At 47.0% G+C, this 17767-nt stretch overlaps 1 protein-coding gene across 2 annotated transcripts in view; it reads right to left on the reverse strand.

Annotated features, from left to right (window-relative positions):
* Nucleotides 1–2056: 2056 nt before the first annotated feature.
* The window catches only part of TIAM1 (T-cell lymphoma invasion and metastasis 1), a 128224-nt gene continuing 112513 nt past the window's right edge, over nucleotides 2057–17767 (reverse strand). For both annotated transcript variants that reach the window (XM_004675344.2, XM_004675343.2), the window contains 8 exons: nucleotides 17164–17343; nucleotides 16924–17042; nucleotides 11661–11769; nucleotides 10822–10880; nucleotides 10238–10340; nucleotides 7650–7737; nucleotides 6840–7012; nucleotides 2057–3403 (listed from right to left, as the gene is read on the reverse strand). In XM_004675344.2, the coding sequence (XP_004675401.1) occupies nucleotides 2928–3403; nucleotides 6840–7012; nucleotides 7650–7737; nucleotides 10238–10340; nucleotides 10822–10880; nucleotides 11661–11769; nucleotides 16924–17042; nucleotides 17164–17343 (1307 nt within the window). In that variant the 3' untranslated portion in view covers nucleotides 2057–2927. The remainder of the gene's footprint in view (nucleotides 3404–6839; nucleotides 7013–7649; nucleotides 7738–10237; nucleotides 10341–10821; nucleotides 10881–11660; nucleotides 11770–16923; nucleotides 17043–17163; nucleotides 17344–17767) is intronic.

The following is a 17767-nucleotide window of genomic DNA, read 5'->3' on the forward strand; positions in this document are numbered from 1 at the left end:
TGACCCTCCCGCTGCTCCCCTCAGCAGTGTACTTTGCCCATCTGCCTGTTCTGCTCCCCACTCTGTCTCTGGTGCATCCTCTCACCGCCCCTGAACTTCTGGCCTGTATCCCAGTCCTGTGTGCATAAATAAATAAATCTTAAAAAAAAAAAAAAAACAAAACTATTCTAAAAAGATTTATTTATTTATGCATACAAGAACTGGGAATCAGACCAGAGGTGCAGGGGATGAGAGGACTCACCATAAACAGAGTGGGGACTGGCTAAAATACACTGCTGAGGGGAACAGTGGGGAGACAGGAGAGGCCTGCTATGCTTGTGGGTCACTCCCTGGCTGGGGATGGAACCTGTGCGGCAGTGGCTGTGGACAGCTTCATAGTGCTGAGACTTAAGCCCTTGCACCACTGGAGAGAGTCCGCCCTCTCCCCTAATTTTAAAGTAGGCTGGGCATCTCTATCATCTTGTTCAATGCCTGCAGACGCGGGAAAGCTGCCGCTGCTACCCAAGCAGAGTGTACTGTGACTGGCATTCTTTACACAGGCACAGCCACAAAAAAAAAAAAAAAAACCTTCGAGGGCCCTCCCTGGTGGTGCAACAGGTTGAAGCACTGCAACTGCATTATGAAGCTCTCTGCAGCCACTGCAGCACAAGTTCGATCCCTGGCCAGGGAGGTGACCCACATGGCATGGCAGGCCGCTCCTGACCCACCCACTGCTCCTCTCAGCAGTGTACTTCAAAGATCTGCCTGTTCTGCTTCCCGCTCTGTCTCTGGTGAATCCTCTCACCCACCACACCTCTGGCCTGTACCCCAGTTCTGTATGCATAAATAAATATTTAAAAACAAAACAAAACCCTTCGAGCTCCAAGTCAGTGTTGCCATCATGATGTAGAAAGCAGCCACTCACAGGACTCCCCAGTACTCCTTCCCACCAACAGGTCATACTCATTCCTCGCTCCAAAAGAAGCATCGATCGTCCACTTTTCAATAGTTTTATTGTTTGACAGGCATTTACAACGTTCCATTCATAGACCTAAAAACATAAAAATAGACCTTCTTTCAGCTTATAAAAGAAATATATAAGAACTTTTGACATAGACACGTCATGACCTTATGTACAAGAGACAATGGCACCCTCTCCAAGCACCAGACTTTCCAGCATTTTTGACAGACCCGTTGCACTGGGGCGAGTATGAGACCGTCAGGAGCCTCTGCTTCCGTGTTCCGTCCGGATACGACACACTGGGGGAGACACAGGACAGTGCAGCGATACAAAGGGTATAGAAACCATTCTAAAGCTTTTTAAGAAAATCAGAAGGTTTAGCAAAAATTTAATAGAATAAAACTTTCAAAAGATCAAGCTCAAAGCCCTGGAAACCCAAAGGGGAGGGGCAGAAGGTGGGAAAGCGGGAAAGCAGGCAGGGCACAAGAGCGTGACGTTCTGGACTCTCTATTGTCTGGAAATATAAAGTCATAACTGATTTTTATAAAATATAATTCCTAAAGCTACTATAAAATTCAGGTCTTTAAAGTACCTACTGATGTGTCAAACACCAAATAGATAGTTTCCCCAAAAAGAAAGTTTTCATATTATTTAAAACCCTTCTTAGGAAGTGGACATCGTGAAATGGAGGGGGAAAAAAAGCTATAAACCTTTTTTTTTCTTACACACAAAAATGGAAAGTGCTTTAATTTGTTTTTGTTCTCCCTAGTTGGAAATCTGCGTCAGAGGTTAGAGTTTCAGCAGGTTTACCCTGTTCCGCTGGCATGAAGATAGTGTTAGACGTCAGCTATGTTTTGGAAGAGGTGGTTTTGCCAAGAGGTTTGGTTACGGACTGTCAGGGAAGGGGGAGGGAACTGATGGATGAAGATGCAACTCTGATGGGAAACCGATCATCACCATGGCAACCCCACTGAGAAGCCACCTCCCTGCAACAGACACACACACTGCCCGAGCAGGCGTTCTGTTAATCCAAGCAAGCACCCGTCTCATAGAGATTTGAACATAAAAAAAAAAAAAAAAACAAACAAACAACAACAAAAAAAACTGCTTCTTGGGAAAAAAAGGGCCCCTCCTAAGCACAAGCATCTTGCTGACTTTTCATATATAAATATAAAATCACTATGCCTCACTCTCTGTAAAAGGTAAAAGCCTCATTTTTTTTAAGACTCAGAGTTACACTAACACTGTAAAATCCCTATCTGTTTGTGCCCCTGCATCTCAGGTAAAATACAAAAAATAGTGTTTTATTTTTCAAGTGATACATTTGGATCTCTGTTCAAGGAGTTTGGCATCTTTAGAATTCTCTGCAAAACGAGGACTTCCGAACACTGACACTGAGTAAGACCGGCCATAGACCAAAACAGAGGAGGAAAAAAAGAAAGGCTCAATTAAACACAAATCGCCACCCTCTCTGCTCACACATTCTTGAAATACACAGATATGCTCAGACATTTAAGAGGGAGAGGAGGACACTGCAGGCTGGACAGTCGCGCCGCGTCCTTCTGCGTGAAGGCGGATGTCCCGGCGGGGAGGTGGCTCTGTGGGCATCTCAGACGAAGTGGTCTTTACCGGCGTCCTTCTCCCTATTTTTGTGCTGCCCCTTAACTACCGTGCGGTCCACACTTGAGCTCCTAGGGTCATGTGCTTTCCGGGGCTAGAGATGTTTTTCGTTTTCATTCTTCAGGTCCTCATTCACCGAGAAGAAATCACAGCCCTGGACGCGCACAGAAGCCAAGACGCCCGCTGACTCGGGATGCTGATGACGGTTTCCTTCGGGAGCGACGGGACCTCGGCACGGGTCAGCTGCCGGAACCGTGTGTGCAGGAGCGCGACCCGGGACTGTCCTCCTGGGGCGCGAGGGGCAGCGTGAGGCTGGACGGGGCGGGGGCCGAGGGCTATCTACACAACACGCCGGGGCCCGGCAGCCTCAGATCTCGGTGTTGAGCTTCCGGGAGGAGGCGAAGTCCTCCCTCCGGACCCAGATGACCTCGTCGCTGCCGCTCTCCAGGCCGCCGTTGATGCCGGACAGCGCCGCCTGCTTCCTGAGCTGCGTCATGCGCGAAGCATGGCTCTCCAGCGCGTGGCGGCCGCGGTCACGCTCGCGCTGGCCGAGGGAGGCGGCCTGCAGCCGCTCCTGCAGGTCCCTGTCCACCGCCGCGCCCTTGACGGCCTCGCAGAACTCATCCTCGTCGCTCAGGATGTCCGTCTCCTTGATGTCCTCTTGCTCCTCATACTGAGCAAGGTCAAACTGTTCCTCCACCCAGCGGTCCGTGTCCCCGCCCGCGGGCGGCTGCTGGGGCTCCTTCTCTGGGCTGCTGGCCGAGATGGCATCGGCATCAATGGTAAACCTGTTGCGGGCCAGTCGCCGCCGCCTCCTCCCAAGGGACTTGCTGGGGGCGGACACTGCACACACACACAAAGATAGAAAAATCAACCCCCCATGCTTTACCTGAGGGAGAGTCCAGAAAGCGAGGACCAGGACAGGACCGGGAGAACTCAAGGAACTGCCTCTCTGGCCTGGGAGTCAGGCCAGGTGGACGCCCAGATACCCGGGCCGGCTGGATGGACTGACCAAGGGCAGGGGGACAAAGGCCTGCCGGGCCCTGCGGGTTATGGGGAAGAGGAGAGCAACTCCTCATTCTTCACCCTGTGCGCCTGGAGATGGGTAACACAGGTGTCCCCAGCGGAGACAGGTGTGCCCTGCCCTCATCCCTGACTGTGCTCCTGCTCTGAGGATCTGAGGGGCTGTCCTAGGGTCATTAGCTGAAGTAGCAGTTTATAAAAGAGGAGGCCAAGGCACAGTGCAGGTTATGTCGTCTCTGGGGAAAGGGCCTGCAGGGTGTAAGGCCCAGCATCCCACTCGGGGAGCAAGAGACCTGTGTTAGCACAGCTCTCGGGTACCAAGCCCCCCGCTGTCCCTCCTCTGTCAGAGACGGTTCACATGACCAGGAGGCTGGGCCAATAGGAGTGTTGGCCCCTCTTGCCTACGTTTCACATAAAACTGGTTTCTCTTCCACAAATCAAATCTCGGAGCTGCATGGAATGAGAAATAAATAATGTATGACCCTCCAGCAAACTGCTGTGGAAACTGACTAACCATTAAGAAAAATAATCTGTGAATTCATTCTTTGGCCTACTGTCCTCTAGGAAGCTGGACTTTTTAAAAACAAACCAACGAAAGACACCACCCAGTCAGCACACATTCTCACACCACACACACACACACCCCAAGGACGTCCGCGAAGACATGCTGCCCGTTCCCCTTCTCGCGCAGAAGTGAAGGGCTTCTGCGTTATAGAAAAGAAGGTGAGGTGCCATGGGGCTTCCAACAGAGTGGGAGAACCAGAACCCCATTCAGGACTGAGGGAGAACCAGAACCCCATTCAGGACTGAGGGAGAACCAGAACCCCATTCAGGACTGCCTCCTCAAACGGAAGCCCTCGGACCATTAAAACTGCAGTTGGAAGGAAGGTGACTATTCTCAAACATGACCAAATGCAGCCGTGATTTCTAGTCCAGCAGGACCAGGTTGGGAGCTGAGCTGTGGCCTAAACTGCCTCTGCCTTAGACCGCTGCATTCCCATCAATCCATCATCATTCCAGAGTTTTCTACCAACTCAAAACACAGAGCCAAGGAGGGGAATGAAAGCTGTCCAGGAAATATGAGAAGAAGAAAGGAAAAAATGAACAAGTGCTACTTCAGAGGGAAGCAGCCAACCTCCTTGTTCAGTTTGGTCTCAACAGCACCGTGGTAGAGTCTGGAGGCTGGCTCGCTCCAACCCCCAGATTAGAACCACTTTCACTGCAAACCGGGCTATGGGAAATACTTGCTGATGGTGTGTCTGCTGAAATATTTAGGGGTACTAATGTCTGCACTTTTGAAATATGTCAAAAATAAGATGAGTTGATGGATAGGTGGATAGATATATGATAATGAAAACAGAAGTGATAAAGTATAGAACAGAGACAGGAGGGATGAACATGTACATTTCTTTCAGCTGCGCTATATGTCTGGAAACTTTCTTAAGAGCATGTGGGAACATACAAAAATGACAGAGGGTTATTGGCACGTGTACAGTTGAAGTGAGGAGGCAGGGTATTGGTTTTTCTGGCTATTCAAATTGAACAAAGGGAGAAGGGAGGCCCTGGGCATTCGTGACAGCACAAAGCAAAGCATGACTGTCTGCCCTTCACCACGAGGACGCCTAATGGCACCAGCACCTCTCTGGGTTCAGGAGGCAGTCTATGATGGAGGAGACCCATGGCTGCTTGGTCAGGCCAAACAGCCAGTGCTGAGTTGACCCACCCCAGCTCGTGGTCAGCTAATGACTATCCAATGACCATGGGAAGCTGCAAAAAATTTTCTTCAGCTCAAAATGAAACATCAGGCAGAAAGTGAACCCATCAGCCAAGGCTGACAGGCTGGGACATCAAGGTTTTCTCCTGGTTTCATGAGATGGGAGAGGCTGTAGGTTAGTTTTATTTTCTTTGTACAGGGATCTCAGCAGGAAAACTTCTGAGTGTCCCATGCACTAAAAATGCATAGTCTCAATGGAAATGCAGCTCTCAATTTAAATCCACTGATTAACAACTGCCCGGTGATGGCTGGAGCTTCCTGCCGTTGGTACATATATTTCCAGTCCTCGTTAAATATCCCCTGCCTATCTAAGGTGAAATTCTCTATATGAGCTGGAAAGGGTAATTCTTCTCACAAGAGTGCCACAGGAGGAACTGGACATGGAAACTTAAGGCTGGGATTACCTCAGAGAATCTAGTCAGCTTTGGGTGCACATTACACTGGGTTTTTAATAAAACATTTATGAACTTTTTGGAGAACAGCTTTATGATAGCTACTCCCTTATATTGTACTAATCCACTTGAAGAATGTAATACCCCCTGTTAAGCTATGAAAGATGTCTGTGAAAACTTCCAACTGCTCACTCTACTCATGCCTCTTCAACATCACTGAGCAGAGTAAGAAGGGGAATTGGGACAGAGGTTAGAAACCTTTTTGGCAAATGCAAAGGAAACCACTTGTGTTGGAATCTTCCCTGAACATTCTAGGCTGCCTTGTAAGAAAGGAATGATAAATATCTTGATGTCATGAATACCTACTTGCTAAGAAAAACATCTTTCTTCTGAGAGATATTTACCACCGTTACAGGTGAGAGTATCAATCTTCCTTCCTCACTGGTCCAAGGTGATGGAGTAAGTTCTAGAAGAATGTTTACTCTGGGACCATTTAAACTCTACAGTCTTCTTTTCCAACAGCAGCTCAAGGCTTCCCCAAAATAACACTGAAGCTAAAAATAAAGCTGCAGGCAGAAGGCAAGGGTAAAACCTAATGTGTCATCTGGTCGACCAAACCTGGCATCCTAAATGAGAACGCGCATCACTGTGTTTCTGGACTACAAAGCTACCGTGTTCTCAGGATGGCAGGCTATGACCTTGCAGAGATGTGACATGTGGCTTTTGATAGACAAAGCTGGCTATCATGCAAAGCAGCAACTCTCATTCCAGAAGCAGGCTAAGACAGCCCCTGCAGAAAGGGAATGCGCTCACTTCCACGCCTGGCAAATGAGAGAAGCTCCCCAGCCAGAGGGAGAAGAGCAACAAAGGGAGAGCGTGAGGGAGGGCAAGAGGAAGAGACAAAGAGCAGGTCCCCATAGAGCCCCTGGGAAGGAGGTGCAGGCGAGGAACCCCACACCGGGGAAGAACCATACTCCAACGTCATCCCCATAGGCAACATCTAATTCTCGGTCAATGAAGTCAAGCTCATTTGAGTTCTACAGTGGAGCGGGGGTGACGGGGATCTTGAACGTCTGAATCCCCACAGTACCTGCCCTGTTCATGGCTGGCCTGGCCCCTTTCAATGCACATAATCTCTTTCCTCCAAAAGGGACATATTGCTGGGACGAGGGAAGGCTTTCGGTTTTGAGGAGCTGTCTTCTGTGCTTATCACGCAGGATCGAATGCACAGCCTTCAGGAAATCCTTTCGGCTCTCTGGGGAGCTATGAAAAAAGATTTACACATGTTAGGGAAACAGTACTTAACACACAGGGCTTTTCAAGTATTACAGGTGTAACCAAACAAACATTCCCTCAGGGCTGGAGGTGAAAGACGGAGACATGACTCCAATTTCTTTGCTGAGCTGTGTCGTCATCACTGTGGAAAAGAACACTGATTTCTTTCCTTTTGTGCCCTGTGGTTCACCTCGGGATAGCCCAGCCCACTAGAGAATAAGCTGATGCCAAGCTGGATTTTGCAGCAAGAAGTTGCCAAATTCTGTTCTTGGTAGTTAAACCTGTCATTCTGAAATGCGTTTTATGGACACATAAACCACAACATTCTTAGGGCTCAACAGAGCACCCAAATACTGAAGTCCCTCAGGCACTGTTGGTGGCATGGAGACTGGTGCAGCCACCATGGAAAATAGTATAAAGGCTCCTGAAAAAATTAAAACTAAATCTACCCTATGATTCAGTAACCTCACTCTGGGTGTCTGCCTGTAAGATAAGAGAACACCAATTCGAAAAGCTAGCTGCACTCCATGTTCACCGCAGCACAGTTCATAACAGCCACACGATGGAAACAGCACAAGGGCCCAATGACAGCCTTTCTCTAGGCTGCACGAAGCTCCACACTTACCTGCAGCACAGGTGGAAGACCCTCTCCGGCCTCCCTTCTGACTCCGACTTCACGTGGACAATTTCACACACGGTATTTGCCTCTGCATCTGAATCAATGACAGGCATGGATGAGGGTATGTTCCAAATGGATTGATTACGTTTTGACAAAAGCACTTTCCACATCATGGTGTAAGATAACTGGTACAGAGTAGCATGAGACCACAAGAATGTCTCTAAGATCTATAATGTAGAGAGACAAAGTGTTTGCGGGCTTCATGGGTACCAAGACAAAGAATGCTTGGGAGACATCCCATTGCTAAAATCTTCCAGACAATCTAATAGGACAATCAATCAATCACTGATTGAAGAACTGGCCCTTTGAGCTGCCCAGTCTGTAGGGCTGGACTATTTTAAGTGATGAGCTGTTCTGTCAACAATTGGACCAGACAGAGGACAAGAGTTCCATGCAGAGTTCACCAGACCAGGGACATAAACAGGCAGGGCCTGACATCTGTCCATGGGAAGAACTTTAGCCCTGAATGGCCAAGGTTAGTGTCCTAGACAATCAGATCCTGGAAACAAATGGAGCCCCCTCTTCTCCGAGCCCCCACGGAACCCGCTCTGAGAGACGTATAAATAGTACATGGAGAAAGCAAGGAACAGACCCATTTTAGGACAATTCCTAAGCCTGAACACCTGGTGTGCAACACTCTGATTTTTGTTGTAATCAGCCTCGCGATACCATGTAACTTAAATTGTGAATAGTGTTTGGTCAAGCAAACGTTCTCTGCACACACACAGCTGTACCCACTGGCAGGCCTCATTCTTGTCCAACAGCTCAGAACCCTGGACACAAACCCACACTGTGGCCACATGATTCAACCATGGCCATTTGCAGAAAGTGTCATAGGCTTTCTCCAACTTAGATACAATCTAGAAAGTCCATGTTCTGATTCTGCCTGGGTCAAATCTGCTGCAGTGTACGTGCTCACCATGGGGAAATAGTGGTTGATCTTTATGACTCCATGAAATAAGGTTTCACCTTGATGTTTTAAACTTGACTTGAGTGAAAAGCAAAGGGAGAACAAGGAGGACCGTATCACAACGATGGCTGTTTTCAGGTTTTAAAGTCTTTATGTGTTTCGTTAACCAAAGAAGGCAAAGTTCCCATTTTAGAAGTCTGTCGAGCCCTCCCACTCGTAAACCAGACACAATGAACAATTTCCACTAGATAATTCACAGCTTAAGATTGCAAAGCAAGAAGACATTTGTCTGTAAGTGCTCAAATCTCAAAATGCTACTATGGCTGTTCACAGACCTACAACTCCTTTCCTCCCTGCAGCTTACAGCTGCCTGGTAAATCAGGGGCAAATCAGTTTTGCAGATCAAATCATAAGTAAAAAGGTCTGAGGGTAAGTCTCTGTGCTGGAAGATGAGCGAACCCCTTTTAAGGCAAATAATCATCCCAAAGACGAAGTTTTTGCCCTTGAGTTTTCCTACCACGAGTAGTAACTGAAGGTTACAACATCCAGTTTCACCTGCACGAGAACTGATGGCTCACCAAGTGTTGCAGGAAGGTTTTTTCCCCATGGGATGTTGGACTAGGGGCTGGTTTCATAAGGGTCAGAGCTCCTCTGAGGGCCCACAGAAGTGGACACAGTAGAAACGCAGAGAGGATGCACCCACAACTGTCAGAACTTACCGTGCCTTTCCTTCAGGAGCCAGCAGAGGCAAGCAGGAGTGCAAGCCCTGTGCCCCTGCAGAGAAACACCTCCACGCTAGTCTTTACTCCTGGAGAGCTGCTCCTGCCAGCTAGGTAGAAGGGGGAGTGGTGTGGCTAGAGTTACCACCTGACCCTCAGGCAGAAAAGCAACTGCAGTGAAGATGGCCTTGAGCAGCCCCCAAGGAAGCCCTGGTTAGGGTCTCCAAGTCACAGGAATATTGCTTTCAACACAGCACCTGCTGACGTTCTCCCCCACATGCCTGAAGCATCATATAATCTTATTAAGAGCACCCACTGCTGCCCAATAACTCAACCCATTGCTACTTGGGTCACCAAAGTCTGTAATACCTCTGGAGAAAAAACATATGTATTCAATGGCTTTCTTGTGCTCTGGGGAGTCTTTTGGGGTCTTTCAGTGAAAAGGCAAGTGAGTTATTCACATGGCCTTTGTGTGCTCATGGTCTCAGGTATTCTTTCTAGAAGTAAGATTCATTGCCATACAGATAGATGCTAGTCACGAGAATACTATTCACAGAGCACCACGATTCGAATTCCTTCCATCAATATGAAAGGCATTAGAGTCATTCACTCAGTCCCTCCCTCCCACCCATCCATTCTCCTTTCCTCTCTTCCTTCCAGTGCAGTTGTTGCTGGAACAACACAGTTTGAAGGCAATGATATGGGCCTTGAGTCTCTGAATTCTGATTAGAGGCACACCTAATGTCCGATGTTGTTAAGAGGTTGACTGTATTTAGTAAACGGTTCAGCAAATAAGAGACAAAGGAGAGACAGAACGAAAGGGTAGGTGTTTAGATGAGAGCTTGGATTCAGACAAACGCTGCATAGACATATCGGAGTAGGCACCGGCCCACTGAAGAGCTCACCTGCACTTGCCAGCGCTCGAACCTGCAGAGCTTCGGTGGGGATCATGTGCCGAAACCGGAAGGGGTCCCAGTCCTCATAAATGGAAAGCCTGTGAGATCCTACCTGCAGGAAGAAAGGGAACCAGGTGCGTGAGAACAAGCTGCTTTAGCCCGGATCAGACCTCAGGCACCAAGTTTTCAACACCAGTGATGCTGGAAGCCCAAAACTTGTCCAGCTTCATCCCTGTGAAGTCCAAGCAGCAGAAAGTGAGAGGCCAAGGGACACACATGCTATCAGTGTACAAAACTGATTCACTGAAGTCAGCACCCAAAGAGAGACACAGGAAAGAGGAGGAAAGGACCCGAAGGCCAGAACTAGAGGGACAGAAAGAATGTAAAGGAGGTTTTAGCCACCGGAGGTCCAAAGCTCCTGCCCTCCCTGCTCTCCATGTGACCCTCACCAGAAGATGCCAGGAAGGGCAGCAGCTGAATCCTTAGTGACACAGAGTCACAGCAGGCACCTGCCTGACAAAGGGGTGGACTGTAACAGAGAAGCAGCTAGAGAGGAAGATAGCTTCAAACTAGGGGGAAGTAAGAAGTCTTACGAGTTTCTTCTTCTGTTTGGAGCCATCTTTATACACCAGGACCACGGCAGTTTTGAAGACTGAAAAAAAAAAAAAAACAACGTAAAGATATAAAGGTGTACATCACACACAAGTGCGCAGCACCAACTGTCACTCGTTTCCCACCCAGGAGCCACACCACCGGCCACACAAGCTCTTCCACTATGGCAATGTTTCCTTCATCACCACAGGCTCCAGGGTGGAGGCCCATCCTTGGTCTCTCTCTGAAAGCCGAACAAACTAACCATGTGAGCTTTCTAAATGCAGCAACTGCCTCCACCTGAACTAGTTTATTAAACCATAAATCATCTACAGACACCTCTACTGTGGTTGGTATTAGTCACACTGTGCTGGAGAAGCGCCTTGAAAGTGACCAGACACCCCGTGGGGCCACAACAAGTCCACTGAGAACTGGTGTCCTGAATTCCATCACAGAGTCCGGGAGAGAATTAATTAGAGTTGGGGAGAGTCTCAGAAGCAGAGACAGTTCGGCCTTGATGTTTCACTTTATTCTTCCTTGGTTTGCCATTAACTCATTGTTTTGGAAAGATACTCAGAGCAGTAGCAGTAGCAGCAGCAAAAAAAAAAAATCTATCCCTGCTGTGTATTTTCACCTAGGGCAGACCTAGGCCCAGGTTCCCCTGTCCCTACGAAGCCAGGTGGCTACACCAGGTGTACTTAACCAGAGGGTTCAATTTGTATCTGGGGTGGCCACAGCAAGAGGACCAATCCAGGTCACCCCCTTAATTATAACTGATTCTGTCTGATAAAAGAAATTTTATTTTGAAAAATAAGCCACCCCTTTTCTCCCCAGTACATACCAAAGGCTGCCAATTCTGGCTCCTTCTTCCACTTTCCTAGCGAGGCAGGTGGGTTGGGCCATATCACTGTGGTATGTAAAAGCAGGTCCCCCATGCTCAGATCTGCAACCTGAAAACACCAGGGACAAGCAAGGCTTACTGGGAGGGGTTAGCTCATGTGTCTTCATGATATTTTCAATTCAGCAGACTTCAGTGAAATAATTCAGGTGCAGAAAGACAAATACCAAATGATTTCACTCACTTATGGCACATAAAGAAACAAAGGGAAGAGACAAAAATATATCCTAGAAACATGACTGTGGAATTGAGGTCATCAGGATGGGAAGGTGGAGGTGGGGAGGGAGCCTTTGGGGGGTAAGGTTAGTATGATAACACATATCTGAGGAGGTGTGAACCTGAGCCCCTAAGGTAAACACCTGTAAACCAACATTACCTCAAGAAATATAATCAAAAAAATAAAAATGTTAGCAGGTTGATCTCTATGAAAATAATGTCTCAATCTGTCAAAACCAGTGATGTTCCATGTTCACATAGTGTTTCCCAAGAAGACCAATGGGCTTCAATGCTGCAGCTCTCTCTCAAAACTACAAGAGTTTCCAACAGTCAGTTCAATCCCTTTGCAGGCAGAGTCTTTGGGGAAGCAGTAAAATCAATTCTTTCTTCTTGCAACTCATTTTAAAGATTTAATTTCACTTTAGAAGAAAGAAACTAACGGAAGAGTTTGTACCCATTAAGCATGTGTGGTGTGAGGTCTGGGAACCTCAAAAATCACAAGGTTCCTGAAGGTCACATTCTGAACCACCTAGGACAGACCAGTTCCTGCTCTCTCAGGGCCATGAGGTAGTTGTATTACTTCGTATATATTAGAAAACTAGTCAAACTCTCAGGACAGACTCAAGGAAGGAAAACTCCAGTCTCTGCTACCCGGCACCCTAAGACTCACACAGAAGAATACTGGTTATATAGCAAGTCACATTCCCAGGGAACCTTCTGGGCCACAGCCTTAGTGATTAAAGGTCACTGTGGTAAATCATTGTCCAAACTCTACTCCTCCCTGCTGCAAGATTTTATACCTGCTCTTCTACCATGTACTGTGCACCACACTAGACAAGGCAAAACCCAAACTGTAGACTTGCCACGAGACCTGCCAACCTTCCCAGGCTTTAGCCTTCCAGGCTTTGACTTCCAGCCTTGGCCAGGACATGCCCAACAGTGATGGCTGCTTTGGTCTTGATCCACAAAGTTATAGAAGTGGTGTCCACCTAATCCATAAGGCCTGGAGTTTGCCAAAAACTCCTAACCTTCAACTGACCTACACAGCCAGCTGTGAAATAGAGATCTGTAGCTAACCAATTCTGAGTTGTTTGTTACACAGTAGAAAGTTGCTGATACAGGCCAGACACACATGGTTTCTCTCTTTTGACAAGTTTCCACATGGTGCATAGAATCAGGGGCAGAGCTGCTCCTTCTGGCCAAAGGCCTTTTCTTGGTCCTCTTCTGAGTCTTTCAGTCAAGTCCTCATGAATTCTGCTGAGATGCCTCTCCCCCAACAAGGACTGGAATCCCTGCTGAGCAAGGTGTTGCGGGTGTTCTGAGGAGATACACACCCTTTGGCCTTCTCTTCCTGAGACCTAAGTAAAGGGGATGCTCTCTGGGCTGATGCCAGGGAAACAGGAAGTGGAAGGCAAAGTCTCATCATAAAATGTGCCTCTGCCAGCATCTGAACACACATGCCTTCAGGGACCTCCTGAGGGCCTGGCCTAAGGCAGGATTCGGTACCCTAGACAAGCAGCCCTTGTCTAGCCCACGTCAGTCTAAACCTACCATCCCAGCTGCTCCCTATCCACTGTGGAGTGTTCAAGAAACCATGCAGGCCCCAAATGGAAGTTGTCCATAGAAGGACACAGTCACGTCACAATGAGCTTTGCAGAAACCTGCCCCCAACATCTCCAGTCCCCACCTCTCTACACATCCTGAGTGTCCAATGTTCCTCAAGGATAGTGCGGTAGTAACCTTGGCTCAGGCTCCAGGACCCATCAGTCCCCCAGACCCTTCCTCCCTTGGGTAAAGTCTCTTGATGGGCACAGAAAGAGCAGTGGGCTGGGGTCACTTCCTCGAGTCACTGACTGTCTTTGGCTGTTACTACCAAGCCCTGACCCTTGGGTGTCCATTTCCTTCTTACTCATTTTGTGCTGCTAAAACACTCTTTGGTTGATCCTTGACAGCTTCTCCTAAGCTCCATTTTTCTGGACTTTAGCCACCTGATACTGGCCCAGGATATCACTTCTCTGTGGCTCGGATAAGCACTCAAATGTTCCTCCAGGCATCTTTTGTACATTTCTTTTCACAAAATCTCAGCTCACAAGAGCCTACTTTGTACAGCATTGTATCTCTTTGTTCCTCACAGGGGACATTTCTTACTTGATTGTCAGAATTTTATTTAAGAGGATGAGCAATTTCACCAAAGCCATATTCCCCTTTTATAGTCTCTGCCTTTGAATCACAGTCATCTTTTTTTCTAAATTTGCTGCACTTTACCATCCTATCACCTGCTCATCTTTATAAGATCCTTTGCTCCCAAGATCATTAAAATCCAGAGATTAATTCTGCACACAATAAAAAATGTAATGAAAATGTTCACTTTCACGACCTCATAAAATTCACTTCTGTCCAAATAAAATAAACTGAAATGTGGGAGGGGGTAGTCATATGATATATTAAAAAAAAAAAAATTGTAGTGTTTTTCATAGCAGTCCAAAATGAAGCCAACGGGATTGTTCGAACCATAGGAATTAAAAGAAATCATTGTTTACCTGTACATTGAAATCCTGTCTAATAATTTAAATGAATCCTTGGAATAACTCAAAATAACATATATGAACATTCATTATGCAGCATAAAAAATGAAAATACAAAATTACTATCAAATTATAATTATTCAAGCATACACTTCCATATTGAGATAAAATCACAAGAAACACCCAAACATTACAAGTGGTGGAGTTCTATAGATTGAGATTGTAAATAGGTTTTTTCCTTGTCTTTTCTGGCTTTTGCCTTTTTCTTTAATGAGCACAATATCTTTTTCTTCTTAAACATGTTTTACTATAAAATTAAAATTAAATTCTGAATAACCATGTCCATCTCTTCGCTACTCTGCTTAAATTATCTGCCAAGCTGACTAAGGACATCTGTTCCTTATAAATATCATGCAGAAAAATAAGTTGTATTTCCACAGAAAACTGCATCCTCGACTGCAAGCCCTCCCAGGTCACAAGACTGCAGGTTGTAACCCAGTACGCTGTCTCGGAACACCTATGGGCCCTTATTAAATATAGGCCACAGGTAACATACACTTTGTCCCGTCTGGAGCCAACCTAATTGACTTCCGCCTGCTATGGGAAAACCAGCTTGCCCCTTGGACAGTCTTCTTCCTTCCCTGGGCAGTGAACCTACCTGGTTCCCTTTACTTTACTGTGTGTTTCCTTATACATGTAGAAGAGCTGATTTTACCTCTGAAAACTATCTTTCAACAGTCTGAAAACTTTTGCTTCCCTGCAGACATAAAGCACATAACCCACGTTTATCTTTTTCTTTCTGACTTATGTCTCATATATATGCAGAATATAGAGAAACTAAATGAAGGGTCAGGAAAAACACTAAACTTACAAGCTGACCATAGGCACCCAGTGGGGGAGGGGCTTCAATGCCTGGGTGCGAAGAACCAAGGGACTGTAGTGAGGGATCACAGGGGCTGGGATGGTGGGAGAATTACAGGGAGACATCAAATACTGTCCAAAAACCAACATGCTCAGAAAATAAGCTAAAAACAAAGAGAAAAAGAAGCAATAACCACCTGCCCTCCCCAGCATCTCTGAAAATGAGGTCATTTGCTCTTGTCTACACTCAAACTACCCACCAGCTTCCCTCCACCCATCACAGCGGGTGCCTTCCCGGGATTTCTCCATCTTATTCTTGAGGTGAAGTGCACGAGCACATTCCAGGTGAATCCCATGTACGGAGCACAGATGACAACTATCACCTCACCTGCCCCAGAACATCAGTGTTTATTCACATGAGTATCTCTCTGTGAGGCACTGCACAAGTCACCCTAAGCTTGTCCTCAGATGCATCTGCTCCTGTCGCTGTTTCTAAGTGGGTTTGATAGATTAAATAAACTTTTAAAAAGGCCCCAAAATATATAAAACTTTCTACCCAACAAATACTTATTGAATGTACATGGCGGTTATTCTAGGCTCGAGGTTATAGCGCTGGCCTTCCACCAGGCCGAGCTCTCACAGATCAAACCCCACAGTCCCGCGGGTAAAGAGGTGAGTCTGGGAGCACATTTGCTCAATGAAGAAAGATGGAATTCAGCTGAGGGAGAAAAGCCACCTCGTGGCCTCAGTTAAAAGTCCCGCTAATAAAAATAGCATGTGTCTAACTATTTCCTCAACATAACCCCTTTAAAAAGAATTTCCCAATGAGATGCAAATTAAAACCACAATGAGATACAACCTCATACCAGTGAGAATGGCACATTTTAAAACAACTAGCAACAAACAACAAATGTTGGCGAGGATGTGGAGAAAAAGGAACTCTTCTGCACTGCTGGTGGGAATGCAAACTAGTACAACCACTGTGGAAAACTGCTTGGAGGTTCCTCAAACTGCTAAAGATGGAGCTTCCATATGACCCAGCAATCCCACTCCTAGGTATCTACCCAACAGTCACAAAAACACTGAATCAAAAAGACACCTGCACCCCCATGTTTATTGCTGCTTTATTCACAATAGGAAAGACATGGAATCAAGTGCAAAAGTAGGTGACTGGATTAAAACGATGTGGTAACATATACACAATGGAATATTACTCAGCAATCAAAAAGATAAGTTCATGCCTTTCACAGCAACATAGATGGAGCTGGAAGGCATCATGCTTAGTGAAATAAGACAGAAAGAAAAGGAAAAATACTGATGGCTTCACTCATAGCAAGAGTATAAAGGACCAGGGGAGAAAATAATAATAATAATGAACAACTATACACCAGAGACATTTTACAGGGGTGGAATGGGAATTGGGATCAAAAATGGGGGCGGTGGAGGGGGAGTGCACTGGACTATGGGACTATGGTGATGGCACACGGGGATTACAACTGAGATGGAAAAATGATGTAAAAATAAACTATTATATTATTTGAAAAAAGAATGCCCCAATGGACCCAGTTTTCCAGAGAGATGGCCCAAGAATACGGTGCCCTTACCTCTTTTTTCTCACCAGTCTGCTCAGCAATTAGCTGGTCAAACACAGCTCCAAACTCCTCGTGGATCTTTTGCATTTCGTTGATGTGGCTGGCAACCTTGTTCATCGTCTTGATGGCCACTGCAAGAGGCCAGGTGGTGAGGGGCTTCCCAGAGGGGGTGGAGGGTGCCTAGGTCTAGGAGTGGGGGTGGGGCTTGTCAGCCCAGGCCTGGAGGGGATCAGGCCCAGGGGTCAGGCCTACCGTCCAGGTGGTAGTGTTCCTCACTCTCCGCGTCCGTCAGCGCAAAGAGCTCCCTCAGCAGCAGTGGGTACTTGAGGATCCTCTGGATGGGCTTGATGAGGTAAGACTCCAGCGTGGATGAGTGCTGCTGCCTTGGGTTCTGGGCATCCAAGAAGGCCTTGAATGCTGTGTCAGTCTTGGCTGGAAGAGTCAAAACAGGGCTGGGGAGAAAGCCCAGGCCATTCCCTGCCAGGGCTCCCCTCACTTATTTCAAGGGGCCTTTTAAAAATTTTTTTTTGAAGATGTATTTATTTATGCATACAAAACTGGGGTAAAACTGGGGTACAGGCCAGAGGTGCAGGGGCAGTGAGAAGATTCACCAGAGACAAGAGTGGGGAGCAGAACAGGCAGATCGTAGAAGTACACTGCTGAGGGGAGCAGTGGGCAGGCCAGGAGAGGTCTGCTGTGCCATGTGGGTCACCTCTGGAGCAGGAATCAAAGTCATGCTGAAGTGGCTTTAGCTTCTTAGTGATGTGCTGTAACCGGCTGCATGACCAGGGAGAGTCCAAGAGGCCTTTTTACAGGATTGGACTGAGATGGGCAAGTGGGTCAGACAGTGGAAGGC

This window comes from Condylura cristata, unplaced genomic scaffold (assembly GCF_000260355.1).
Source record: "Condylura cristata isolate star-nosed mole 26May11 unplaced genomic scaffold, ConCri1.0 scaffold00003, whole genome shotgun sequence".
Lineage (NCBI taxonomy): Eukaryota > Metazoa > Chordata > Mammalia > Eulipotyphla > Talpidae > Condylura > Condylura cristata.